Raw genomic sequence first — 14940 nt, 5'->3', positions numbered from 1 at the left:
ATTGGTATCCCCAGATCTATTTGTGGGAGCAATTGCATCAAATAGAATATAGTATGGACAATGAGTTGCCTCAATTCAATTTTAAAAGCTCCAACCTTCTCATTAAAAGTAAAATTAATTTTTTAAAAATATTTGTTTGTGAATGAAATAAAATGTTTCATCGTTTTTGTATTCATTTGATGAATATTTGTGTCTCTATTTTTGTTAATAGTTTTGCTATTCAAATCACCAAAATTGCTTAGGTAGGGGGTCCCTGGCTTTCAGCAATGACTCAATGGGGATCCCTGGAATCCAGTAATATTTAAGTAGGGATCCACAGAAGTCAGATGGTTAAGAACCACTGGCCTAGAGGGAGAATCCTGATTATCTTGACTGCCCTAGGACTTCAGATTTAACCTCACAATCCCGCAGTCTTTTACACAGCACAGGATAAAGTGCAGTTATGCAGAGACTGTGCAGGACCTGCGTAAGGAAAAGTGCAGAGGTGCCAGCAAACTTTTGGACACAGTGCAATAGCTCTTACTATTCATTATTTTGCCATATCTTCTGTTTCAGGACTTGATGACGGAGAAGGTGAAAGTCCAAGAGCTCGAGACAGACCTGACCAAACTGAGAGGACAGCTGGAACGCCCCTCTCAATGTGAGGAGCATCAGAGCTCAAACAGCAGGTGAGATAGCATCCTTGAGGGTGTCACAGGTCCCTTGGTCCCAGGCATGGATCTCAACAGTAGATATTGGTAGCAACGTGCATCCTTGGCTTGATTTCTGGGACCCCTGGCAGTGCCCTTGCAAACTCTCAGGGGCCATAATGGCGGTAGTATGAGTGCTTAGTTTGTAAAAGAATAAGTGCTGTTGCTCAAATCTCTGCTTAGATGCCTACACCCACACTTTTAAGTGTTAGCCCACCGAATACCAAGGCTGTGTAGTCTTTAAATCACCTCATGCCTCTTTAATCCACTTCCAGACTTTCCCTGCCCCTTCATCTCTCTCTTTCAGATTCCTAATTTCTTGGTTTGTAACGTTTCTCCGTCTTTCTCTTTCTCCATCTTTAAACTGCTTTTCCCTCTCGTGCTCTCGATAAATGTCTGATTCAGAAAAATAACTGATAGTCCCAACAATGAGTGCCAGTGGGCCCCTCTGGCCCTACCAGCTCAATTTAAGCACTGGGTAGCAGGAGCAGAAAGCAAACAGGGCTCTTTCTGCTGTATTCACTTTCTGCATGTCACTGGTGACCCAGCCCTAACCCAGTAAAGTTCTAACCTAGCCCTACTAAGTTATGCTTGGTAGTTCGGGCTGGACTGTTCCCATGAGGCACAGGGTCAAGGCTGATTTGCATATTGCCATGTCTGAACTGGGGTGTTGTGGAGTGCAAAAAAACGATGGATTTAGGCCCAGATCTTTGTACTGGGGTGAATGTAAGACATTGTTCTGCATTCTGTCCATCAACTGTGTTTTTTGCATTTAATGCTAGTGCCATCACTTTGCATAACAATCCAAGGATGAGCAACATCGTCCTCTCTTCATCACACACTCCTGGTCAGTCAAGAATAAAACAATTCTGTGCATGCTTTTATAAACATATACAGAAATTACTAGGAATATCTTCTGACCCCCTTTACGTGTCGTTTCCACTATACTTTTTTACGTGACCACTGCACATAATGAAAGACTCTTTGAGCCCGGACAGTTTATTTTGACCATGGGGCACTGAAAGAGCCGCTCCCTTCCCCATCTTCATGGGTTCTATGAGGGCTTTCTTCCTCTGAATTTGAATTTGAAATTGAATTGAATTTGAATTTAAAATATTTATATAGCGCAACATTCACCATGCGGTTTCTTGGCTCTGTGGAGGCTAATTTAGCAGTGGGAACGAAAACCTGATGGAGAAGAGAGGATTAAGGTCAGTTCACATTAAGAAAAGCCTGGGTGAAAAGAAAAGTCTTAAGATCTTTTCGGAAAAAGGAGTATTGTGTAGCCAGACGCAAGTGATCGGGGAGGGAATTCCAAAAGGATGATGCCTAGAATGAAAAATTGGCTCCGCCCCATTTCTTGCGTCTGTAGCGGGGTACCTGAAGGAGTGATTGGGTAGATGACCGAAGCTCACGGACAGGGATGTACTCTTTTACAAGGGAGGAGATGAAAGCAGGGACAGTCCCTTGTCGCGCCTGAAAAACCATACAGCCGGTTTTAAAAAGGGATCGCTCCCTAACAGGTAGCCAATGTAGTGCCTTCAGTAGGGGAGTAGAGTGATGGGAGCGGGGGAGGCCATACACCAGTCTGGCTACCTGGTTTTGAACCAGCTGGAGCTTCCGCAGACTGTACGCTGGGATGCCGTTGTAAAGGGCATTGGCGTAGTCCAGCCGGGAAATAACCAGAGCGGACATGATTAACTTAAGTGCAGGGGGAGAAAAGAAGCGAGAAACGGAGCGGATAGTTCGGAGGACAAGAAAGCAGGAAGAGACAACAGAACTGATTTGTGAATGAAGGTTGAGATGATTGTTAAGTTTAATGCCCAGAGTTTTGACTGAGGGAGAAGGTGTAGGAGGGGGTCCAAAAGAAGAAGGCCAAAAGGAAGAGTTCCAGGGACTGGAGGAACCACCCGTAAGGACCAGTTCTGTTTTATCAGGGTTCAACTTCAGATGGTTGCGGTTCATCCAGTCCCTGATGAAAATCATGATAGACTGGAAATTAGAAATAGAATGAGGAGAAGAAGACAGGTTAAAGATAAGCTGGAGGTCACCTGCATAGTTGTAAACAGTGACCTCCAGTTGCTGAAGTGCAAAGATCAGAGGATAGATATAGAGATTAAACAAAAGGGGGGAAAGAGAAGAACCCTGAGGGACACCACAAGTGACTTTGAGTTGGGTGGCCGAAAAATCCCCCAGCCGGACCGCCTGGGTGCGGTCCCTCAGGAAGGACGATAGCCAGACCAGGGCTGAGCCCTCGCCCCCGCCGCTCCGACATGGGAAAGTAAGATGGAATGATCCACCGTGTCGAATGCGGCGGAGAGATCGAGGAGCACCAGGGCCTGGTAGTTGTTTTGGTCCATGCCCTCCCTGAGATTGTTTAGGACCGACACCACGACGGACTCGGTGGAGTGCCTAGGCCGGAAGCCTGCCTGGCGGGACGCTAGGCCCCCATTGGCTTCTACATGGGCGCTGAGGACGGATGTTACATGTCGCTCCAGCACCTTGCCTAGATAGGGCAGAAGAGAGATGGGGCGATAATTGGCTGGAGCGGAGGGGTCCGCCCCAGGCTTCTTAAGAATGGGGACTATGGTAGCAGATTTCAGGGCTTGAATTACCACCCCCTGAGCCAGCGAGCTATTGAGGAGGGAGATAGGCGGTTTGGGACAAACGGAGTAGATCTGTTGCAGGATATGGGCTGGACAGATGTCTGCCGGGGAACCAGATTTTACTTTGGGAAGTATTGCAAGGAACACTTCTTCAGTGAGCGGAGGGATGAAAGAAAGACAACCATGAACAGTCTGGGGAGAAGGCTCAGAAAAAGTAGGGGAAGGAGGTGAGATGTTGGCTCTAATGTTGGCAATTTTTTCTAAAAAATAGGTATTCAAGGAATCACAGAGAGACTGAGAAGGGGGGGGGCTTGAGAGTAGCCCTGTCAGAATAGGCCAGTTCCTGAACGATGGAGAAAATCTCCCTGGATTTGTTCTCCGCTGCCAGAATTTTTGCTGAGAAGTGTGCAGTTTTTGCGCTCAATATGGCCCTTTTATAGTCACTCAGCAAAGTCAAATAATGAGTTTTTAGTAGGGGGCAGTAGTCCTTTCTCCATTGCCTCTCGGCCCGCCGGAGGGTCAGCTTTTTTATCTTTAGGTCGTCGCCAAACCACCGATTTGACTCCTTTGATCTTTGGGTAGATATCCGTCGTAATGGGGCTACCGTATCGCAGCCTCCAGCAAGCCAGGTGTCGATGGCCGCGGCTTGAGAGATGGAAGATAAGCCCTCTAAGTTGGGTGCGGAGTTCAAAAGAGAGGATGACAAAGCAGGAAGGTCTACCCTATTCCAGTTCCGCGCCCAGGTGTTTTTGGCGGGCGGGATCTTTGTTGCCGACTCAAGGCGGAGGGAAAAGGAAATCAGGGCGTGATCTGACCAGGGGCATGGGGACACGGTCATGGAAGAGACCGAGGCATTAAGAGACCAAACCTGGTCTAGTACATGGCCGTGAGTATGCGTAGGGGTGTGCAAATGGGAGATAAAATTAAAGGATGCAAGTGAATCAGAAAACTGTTTAGAGGCAGTGCATTCATGGGGGTCTAAGGGCCAATAATTAAAGTCCCCTAATACCAAGACTGAAGCGTGATTAATCGCTAGAGTGGCCAATAGGTCCTGAAAAGCCGGCAAAAACAGGTGGCATGGCTGGGGAGGGCGATACATTAATAAACAGGTGAGCGGGGGAGAAAAGGCAAGAGAGCGGGCTACCAGGTGCTCGGTAGGATTAATAGTAGAGGAGGGAAGAAGTTGGAAATTGTGCTCAGATCGGGCAATGAGAGCCACACCACCCCCTGCCTTACCCACTGGTCTGTCGGCGCGGAGGGCCACATAAGAAGGGGGAAGGGCAGCCAACCGAGAGGGCAGGGAGGAGTCACAGAACCATGTTTCTGTTAAAAGTAACATATCAGGCTGGTGAGTATCAAGCAGCACAAATAGCTCCTGGTGGTGCTTTACAGCCGACCTAGTATTGAGTAAGATAAGGGACAGGGGAGGGGAGAGGGGTGGGGGCCAGGATCAGGGAAGTGGGACAAAGGAGGGAACGTATTGGTAGGTGTAGGGTAATGGGAGGTAGGATCAAGGCCAAGAGCAGAGATGCGCCTGATAATGGGTGCAGCCAGGGGCCACGGGCCCTGGAGAGCAAGTAAGTCCGTAGAAGAATATGGAGGGACATGAGGACGCGCCCCTAGCCCCGTCCGGCCGCGGACGGGCGCAGACGGGCTTGACTTAGGCTCGACTTTGGCGCGCCTTCGTCACGCCCGCTGCGCTCGTCCGCTGCGCTTCCTCATTGGGGGACGTTTAAATAGGGGCGGAGCGCGGGGGTGTGGCGCCGAGCTGGGTCGCCTGACCAGCCCAACCGAAGATGGCGCCCACACTCCACCGAGCCCTGAAGGATAAAGTAAAGAAGTTTGTCTCCTGTTGACTCTGGAGAATTAAAAGCAATAAGAATAATCCAGCGCCGCTGCTCTCGTTCAGCAGGGCGTCAGCAAGCACAGTCTCGTGTCCCACTGCAGGCGCGAACCCTCTGCCACCGGGGTCGCCTGCCTCCAATGTCGAGCACTGAGGAAGCCGCTCCTAAATAGGGGCACCTCTAGGGTGTCTTCTCAAGCAATATGGGCTAAAATACCTTCCTGTCCTTATTGGCATTTACATTGTCTTTCTCTTGATTCATAGTCAGAATGTCATTGATGAGGAACTGCATCTCACCAGACTAAGCAAGAAACTTTTCCCCAAAGGCAGCTCAATTATGATTCTACCTAGCATCTGCCCTAACTGGGTATTTAGGCAAACAGAAGTTCTTCACGAGCAAGTACTCCACACTCAAGCATTACTCTTCTTACATACTGTCAGCCATATGCCTGTCATAGGTCACCTATGAGAACCATAGAGCCCATCAGGATTAACTCAAAAATCTAACACCTATTTGTAGTTCGGGATTGGAGTGGTTCAATCGGGTCAGGAATTACACCATAAGCCCGGTATCCTCTCTAATCATTAATGGTGCTTTCATCAAGTGCTTTCATATATATTTTTCTGAAGGAAGATTCTTATTCCAGACTTCAGACAAGACAGTGGGTCTTGTTATCCTACTCCTCGGCTCCAAGTTCAAACTCCCCCTTGCATCTCCTTTCCTAGAACTTCCTTCAATCAGACTATGCCTCTTTTATTATGTCACCTTCTCATCAACCTGTAAGACCTGATTACATGACAGAGCAACAACTCTAAAACTGTTGTGCTAACCTCAGTCACCCAACATAAATCCTCCACAGACAGAGAAGATAACATATAGGCAGGCCCCAGACCAGGTGCAACCCAAACAAAACCCTCAGCACTAGCTGTGGATAGATATTGTTTCCACTTCTTGCAATTTCCGAAGTCCCTTAACAGCAAATAGGAGGCAAAAAGTGTGACAAAGAGTCAGCCCTTAAATGTATCAGGGCAAAAGTGGGTGTGCCCCAGCCATTTTGGTGAGTCAATAGCTATACTCCCAGAGTTTTCAGTGACGTGGTTCCTGTGTATAGTTCAGTTGTGCAAACACACTTCTGTAGCAAAGTGTGCTGCACTATGCATTTACTAATGTCTCTTGTTTTACAGAAGTCAGTATAAGAGCCTGGAGAAGCGGCTGGAGGTCTCTTTCAAAGCAATGCTGCAGATGAAGGAGGACCAGCTCAGTGTGCAGCGTGAGCAACTGGGAGAGCTTCTCAGTGTCAACCAGCAGCTGTCTGAGGAGTTGCAGCGGGTGAGGGAGATACAGACTGTGTTCTTGTGACCTTCCACCAAAACCAATATTATACAGCATTATCCACAACTAGTGCTATTAGAACCCCTAACCACAAGCAGCACTCCACTACATCACCTTCAGCTATCTACCTCCCACCATAGCCAGTGCTTAATCCCCACCAGTAATCTCAAGTTCTCTTGCCACTGTCATGTCTCCACCACCATCACCCAAACTAGGGCTCTTTAATCCTGCACATTGCAAGATGAATTGCAAACCATAACTTACACGCCATTACACCAAATGACCTCAAATGTGGCATAAACGATCTCCCTAATGACTATTAACTTACCATTAAAATTATGAATGAGACCACTGTGGATATAATATAGCATTGACATTTAAAGCTGTAGTGTGAGAACCTCTTTTTACTAGTTATAAATAGTGTGAAATCATAGTCATTGATTTTGGTGTGTGAGTTATGGTTTGCATAGCAAGTGTTTGCCGTATGGTTTATAGAGTTAGCCATAGCGGGAGAGTTTCAGAGGCTTTCAGTTTTATTTCATAAAATAACTTCACTTTAACTGTATCTTCAAGCGAATTTCAGATAATTTTAAAGACAATTTTATGACCGAAGCTAACCAAAGCTTCCTAATAACTATATTTTGTAAATGGAAGGAAAGAATTGCTTCACTGGTGACTTGATAAATGTGGTAGGTTCCTTAAAGTTATGATCATGAACAATAGAGCCTCTGTATCATGCAGCAGCCAACCTTTGTTCTGCCTGACCTTCAGCTGTGTATAGAGGGGGTTGACCATGACCAGGCCTTGCTCAACCCCACCATGAGGTGAATCACTGTTGCAAGTAGTGTCCCATGTGGCCAGCAGCCACCTGCATATGTAGTGGGCAAGTTAAATCCAATTTTAGTATCTCAATTGTTGTGCAATCGGTCTTCAAATGGTGCCAGAGTTATTAGTAAGCCAAAAGCTTTTTGAGTCCAGTTCCCCTTTAACTTCAGCCCCCGTCCCACCTTGCTAGATCTGCATGACACCTGGAATCCCTAATTGGGCTCAACTTGATAAACTAGTAGAAAACTTGACATGTGAATTCCTGAGGAAATTTGTGCAAATTTGTCAAAGGGTGGCAACATTATTAGCAAATCAAAGTTTTTTTGCCCAACGTTAACCGTGTTCCCCTTGACTAGTATCTACTTGAAACTAAACATATCAGAAGTAAGCCAAATATGCAGATCTACAAAATTGCACTGAATTTATTTTGGTGCCAAAGATTATCCCCTCCTCCCCCTCCCTGTGCTCCCTCTTTAACCTTGCTTCCCTTTTCAGATCTCATTGAAAACAGAAAACCCTGTGCTGGGCTTAAGTGGTTAACAACCTGTAAAATGTCAGACTCATTCATTAAACAACACCATTGTTATTAGCAAATTAACATTTTCACTTCCCACTCCTTGACTGTAACGCCCTTTATAAGTTTGCATGAAGCAACAACTCAAAATCAGTGGCTTGCCCCTCTAACTTTGATCCCTCGACCCCAATGCTGGATCTGCATGAAACTTGATATACCTTCATTAGTCTTAACATGTTATCAGCCTACCCAATAGCAAGCATTAAAAGGGACTACAGTTATTGGCCAAGAACACATTTTGACCCCCACTCCCTTTATCTTTGACTGCTTTTAAGGGATCGTCCCAAAACCTACCATACATACCTACAAATTACTAAATGCATTATATGTTTGCCGGATTTAAGATGATTTGGTTAAAGGATACCACAGTTATTAGCAAATAAAACATTTTTTACACCAGGTTTTAACTGTGCCCTCCCTTGATGGGACTACACAACTTTTACCATAGCAGTGACCAGCCTGACATACAGCAAAGTCTCAGTCTGAGGCCTGATCCTTGCATGGCCTCCTAAAACAGGCTAACACAACAAAAAAGTCTACCTCAACTCTGAAGAAGCAATCTAATAGAAGTGCAGGGCTTATTTTATACCAAAGAAGAAGCCTGGGAAACCCACACACCATTACCTTCACTCTCCCATCACCGCCCAGTCTTTTCAATTAGACTCAGACTAGGAACCCTCTGTAAACCTCCCAGATCCATATGAGGACCACATTCTCAAGTATGATGGTGAAAACCCTTGCAATGATTATAATGTAGACCCGTCAAAAATCAAAAAGGGGAGTGAAGAGATAGTGTAAAGAGCACTATGGTGGATGCACCCTCCTCCAGTCAATGGTATTAGCAAACAAAAAGATCCACCTCTAGGAGGTTTCCTGTGAGCCAGGGAATAGAAGGCATACTCAGTATTTGTTAAAATACCCCTCACACACCAAAAGGGGCCTTGGTGTCATGCTTCTTCATCGGGGTCTTCCCGCCCCGCTGCGGGATGCGGCGTGCTACGACTGGCGAATACGCTGGAGCACTTTAAATTTGTAAGTGCTATGTGAGGTGTATTTGAGTGAGTGGAAGTAAGGTCAGGGGTGAATGAAAAGTGAGGTTAAAAAATACCTGGCCATATGAATTCAATTTTTTTGTATTGGTCATGGGCTGGTATTGCTAAAAAGGGTGTGTCGGAGAAAACAAAGCTTTTAATGTGCTAGTTGTCCTGGTGATGTCAACATGTTTCGAGGCCTTGCATGCCTCTTCGTCAGGACGGAGTTAGATCCCTCTGTCACTCACTATAGTTGCCATCAATATGTGCAAAGTGTATATACAGGTGAAATAAAATACAATACCTATGTGGTTTGAAAGTATGTCTAGTTATAGCCCTGTCAGTATTTCTGATAAATGATCTGAAAAAGAAAGGAGTCAGTGCCCTATGAGCCGTCCAGAATGAGGGGTAAATAATAATTACAAGACGATCAGTCCTCACTTCCTCTCTCACACCCGTGGGCTCACTTTTCATTCACCCCTGACCCTACTATCCCTCACTCAAATACACCTCACATAGCACTTACAAATTTAAAGTGCTCCAGCTTAGTCGCCAGTCGTAGCACGCCCGTCCCAATGATGAAGCATGACACCAAGGCCTCTTTTGGTGTGTGAGGGGTATTTTAACAAATACTGAGTATGCCTTCTTTTCCCTGGCTCACAGGAAACCTCCTAGAGGTGGATCTTTTTGTTTGCTAATATAATGTAGACCCTCCAGATGACCTACCTTTGGAGTCAAATCCTGTCGTACCATCACCACCCAATGACACAGCAGTATATCATACAGTCATGCGACAAGCGACAGATCACCACAAAGCAATCTCCAGCGTATAAAAATACTGACGCGTTTCGCTACCACCGTGAGCAAGCTACCGGTGGATAGCGAAACGCGTCGGTATTTTTGTATGCTGGAGATTGCTGGTTGGAAATAAAAAGGAACTATAAGGAAACAAAGATACTGTGAGGGCGTACTCAATTTCCTGAAAGGGATCTGTGGCAATATATATATATATATATATATATATATATATATATATATATATATATATATATATATATATATATATATATATACATATATATTACAGAGTGGTAGTAACTCCTCTCTAGTTATAGTTATGTTTACCAGAGATATAGAATGCCTCAGATTTTTCACCATTAATAATTTTCCTCCCATTTGACGAATCTCCACAAGACTTTGCCACCCTGTTCTTCCTTCTATATTGGCAGATAGTGGAAAATGTTGCAGTGGTTGGTCAAGAGAGTTTAAAGAGAAAAGGGGGGTCCCCAAACATGTTTTTCCACCAATGCATTTTGCATAGACTTTTTATATTGAGTAGTGCGAAAATGGCTGAACAAATTTACATGAAATTTGGCAGGATTAGACATCATGGTGCATATATAATATTTTTGGGTACCACAGGTAAGTATTTCTTAAGTTATAAGGCATTTTATCTTAGTGATATCTGTGTCTGTTTTGTGGTATTTTGAGGAAGTAGCGCAGTACATATTGATGACAAGTCATTTTGCAATTGGCTCATGAAAGTATTTACAAAAGTTAACTGCTTAACCGCGGTGGCAATTCCACCTCGGTGCGGCGGTTTAGCGGAGCGGGCAGGGCCGCGTCGGCCAACGGACGTTTCGCAGCACTATGGCGGTAGTGCTCGCGACGGCCATTGCCCGACAGAAGCAGCGAAGGGGTTAAAGGCAGCCATGTTGTTTTTAAGTACACTTTGCCTGTGTTCTATGTTTCGCCCTTTGTTGTAGTTAAGTACTAGGTTTGATTTTTTTGTCCTACCTATTACCGTTTTATTAAAGTGATAATAGGTAGGGAAAAATATTTATAAGTTTCTCTGTATTTAAAATAAAATTTATAGAGTACCTCAATAAGGCCTCAGGAGTACATCAGTACCAAAAATAAATTCCAAAATATAAATATGGTAACAAATAAAAATACACTGCAGTGTCTTACATTTTACAAATATAGTGTTGTACAGCGTATTTTCTATTTTTATCATTTTTAAATCTTCAGTAAACAATCTACGGGGCACCTCTGTATTACCTACAAATGACTGCGCTACTTAAAAAATTAAAACAAATATGCAGTTCTTTCTAAACTGCTGTAAAAATATATATAAAATTATAAATACATTTCTGTACCGATAACACTTCAATAAAGTGGTAATAGGTAGGGTACAACAAAAACCCTGCTACTTACCTAAATCCAAAACCCTAACCTAGAATTTAGAGAAACACAGAATGCACAACGCAGACGAAATATGCTGAAAACAACATGGCTGCCTTTTGCGTTTGGTAAACACAGCCATTAGCCAGCCACATGCTGCCCTATCTTTCGCATGTACCTCTGTAAAGCGCAAACTTACTGCGGTGTACCGCAGCACAATATTCAACAAAGTATTTTAAAAATTATAACTTTAAAACTACTCACCTTATTCACACATTTTACAAACATTAAAATTTCCACCAAATAATGTTTTTCTGCCACATTACATCTACATCCGTTAACAGACTTTCACACTACATCTGTTTCAATTACCCCACTCCATTGTACGCCACTAGACTCTATGGCACTCCACTCCACACTACTTTATTGCAATCTACGCCATTCTACTAAATGCCTCCCCACTATACACTGCTCCCCTCTAAGCCAATCCACTCTCCCACACCCCACTCTACCACACTTCACTCTACACTGCTCTACTCTACACCAGTACACTGTACCCTATGACAGTGTACGCCACTCCATTTTATGACACTCCTGTGTACACCAATACACTGTATGCCCTTACACTCTACACTACTCTACTGTGCGCTATTCCACTCTAGGCAACTCCACTTTACAACGCTACACTCTACACTAATCCACTCAATGCCATTGCACTGTACGCCCTTTCAGTGTACACAACCTCTATTTATGCTATTCTTCTGTACACTGCAGTTTGCTACACTCCATGTTACACCACTTCACTATGCGCCATTCAACTCTATTATAATCCACTGTACGTTAGTACACTGTACAAACCACAATTCTACAGGACTACACTGTACACCACTATGCTCTAGGCCAATGCACTGTACCGTACTACACGTACGCTATTCCACTATACGGCATTCCACTCTACACCACTCTGCTCCATGCTATTCTACTTTATTCCACCTCAACTCTACGTCACTACACTGTATGCAAGTAACAGTGAATGTTATTCCACTCTACACCACTCCACTGCAGGCTGCTCCATTCTACACCACTCCACTCTACACCACTTTACTCTACGCTATTCTACTGTATGCCACTCCAAACTACACCCCTCCACAATACACCACTCCACAGTACCCCATTACACTGCTCACCAGCACACTACACTGGACCCCCCTTCACTCTACAAAACTCGACTCTATGGTACTTCACTCTAAAACACTGCAGTCTACACCACTATAGAGTACGCCACTCCTCTCTACTCCACTCCAGTCTACGCTATCTCATTGTACACCACTACACTGTGCCTCACTCCACTCTAATCCCCTGCACTCCACTTCACTATACGCTATTACACTCTACCCCTTTCCACTCTACGCCACTCCACTCTACCCCACTCCAGTCAACGCTATTCCAATGTACACCACTAAACTGTACCTCACACCACTCTACGCCAGTCTACTCTACAACACACCTCTATGCCACTCAACTCTCCGCTATTGCACTGTACGCCACTCAACTGTAACACACTCCAGCGCATGCCACTGCACTGTACAGCACTCCACTGCATGCTATTCCACTGTATGCTGCTCAACTGTACAACACTGCAGTCTATGCCACGCCACTGTATGCTACTATGCTATACACCAATACACTTAACTGTACGCTACTCCACTATATGACACCCCACTCTATGGTATTCCACTCTATGCCACTTCACTCTATGCCACGTAACTCTGTCACTCCACTCTGCGCTATTCCACTCTACACCCATCCACTCTATGCCACTCCAGTTTACGAGAATGTACTGTAAGCCACTCCATGATACGCCAATCCGCTTTACTTTATTCCACTGTACGCCACTCCAGTCTACCCTATTCCACTGTACACCATTACACAGTACCTCACTCTGTGCTACTCTACTGTATGGTACCTCTATGACACTCCACTGTATCCCACTCCAGTGTACACTTTTCCACAGTATTCCACTCCAGTGTACGCCACTCCAGTCTATCCCACTCCACTGTACACTATTCCACTGTACACTGTACACCACTACACTGTACTTCACTACACTCTTGGCTAGTCAACTCTAGAACACTCCACTCTACGCCACCCCACTCTATGCTGCTCCACTGTACGCCACCCCGCTCTACAACAAACTTAAAATACACAAACATTAGAAATTCTTCAGTTATAGTTATACCTTAAATTTACGCACCACTCTTAAATTTATAAAACTTTGTTCTTTAGCTACAAACAAAGGTTAAAGTACACACTTAATTAAATATCTAAACTTATACTTATACCTTTAATTTATGATTTATGAGATACCTTCAACTATTATACCTTACATAGCTCTGTGCAAAGTGTATTCAACAGCATAGCCACACTACATTAACTATAACTCGCCACTCTACCATACACTGTGTTTTTACAAAAGATTTGATTTGCAACAGCATGACTGTTTTTCTCAATAACATTATTTTATATGGTATAACGGATACAATTTAAATGGTATAAGCAGTGCATGGAGAAGACTTGAGTTATATTTAATGTAGTGTGGCTACCAAGTTGAATTCACTTTGTATGGAGATGCTTCACCATCCTGCATAGAAGTTCTATGTGTTTGCCTTGGATATATGTCGTTACCACGCGCGCGTTACAACGACCTACCATTACAACGCGGTTGTAACAACGCAAGTCGGTACAACGACTTGCGTTGGGGGGGGCGCAAATTTAAAACATTTAATTTACTATTCCAACACCAGTCCCCGTGGATAGTAGGGAAGGTGTTGGGATAGTAAATTAAATGATTTACTATCCTCGAGCGCCCCCCAGCGCAATGCGTTGTAACAACTTTCGTTGTTACAACCGCGTAGTAATGGTAGGTCGTGGTAACGCGCGCGTTGTAAACGTTGCGCACCGTTTGCCTTTAGCAAGCCCCTTTATATTATCTTTGCACGCAGCAATCCTATACCATCCTGCACAACTAGTGATTCTGTGCTATTCTTGCCTGCCAGCATTCTTACTCCAATGTATACAACCAACCATTCAACACCAAATTCCACAGCCAGCACATATACACTGATAGAGCGCGCAGGTCACCCGACTCAGTTTACCATACTCACCTGGGCCCATAAGCAGCACAAACTATTTCTCGTGAGTTTAATCAGGTAACCTGTGTGCTTAACTTTAATCAGCGATTTATGAATTTCATTTAGGACCTATACCATTGACTAACCAATCCTTGTAGTCGGTACCTAAAGTCCTAAGGATCAAGGGTGTTAGAATAATAGGAAAATAACATTTGCACTCATATAATAACCACAGACTCGGGAAGTTTTAAAATCTTTATCTAAGTTTCTTAAATGGTCATGATCCAAAGATTAAACACCAACAGACTTTCAATTATGAAGATCAGAATTAATATGTTACTATGCAAAAGATGTATTAAACTGAACATTTAGCAATAAGGGAGGGTAAAGAAAAGGAACATGCTATGTAATCAAACGATTTTGGGCATTTAACAAAAGGAAGGGTAAGGAAAAAGGAAATACGTAATCAAAAACAGTCTCAAGATTTGAACAATAGGGAGGGTAAGAAAAAGGAACATATTTCAAACTTTTAACGGTAGGAAGGGTAAAGAGAAAGAATTAATACAATGACGAACCCACACAAATTTATAATGACCTAGAATGGTGTGAAGACCAAACCCTGGCCACGGGCTGGACCAAGAATAAAACCCCGAAAAAATGCAGGCGCCAGCAAGGCAAGCAGGTGTAGACCAGAATTCAGGACAGGTAAAGCCAAATTGGATCA

The 14940-nt window shown here is 44.2% G+C and overlaps 1 protein-coding gene across 1 annotated transcript in view; it reads left to right on the top strand.

The window, feature by feature from the left end:
* Positions 1–14940, top strand: part of LOC147691849 (uncharacterized) — a 323118-nt gene that overhangs the window by 221222 nt on the left and 86956 nt on the right. The window contains exons 16-17 of the mRNA XM_086938124.1: positions 556–668; positions 6324–6468. Coding sequence (XP_086794250.1) covers positions 556–668; positions 6324–6468 — 258 coding nt within the window. The remainder of the gene's footprint in view (positions 1–555; positions 669–6323; positions 6469–14940) is intronic.

The sequence above is a fragment of the Lissotriton vulgaris genome, chromosome 9 (assembly GCF_964263255.1).
Source record: "Lissotriton vulgaris chromosome 9, aLisVul1.2, whole genome shotgun sequence".
Classification (NCBI taxonomy): Eukaryota; Metazoa; Chordata; class Amphibia; order Caudata; family Salamandridae; genus Lissotriton; species Lissotriton vulgaris.
The sequence above is the reverse complement of the archived record's forward strand: the minus strand, read 5'-3'. Positions and strand labels throughout refer to the sequence as shown.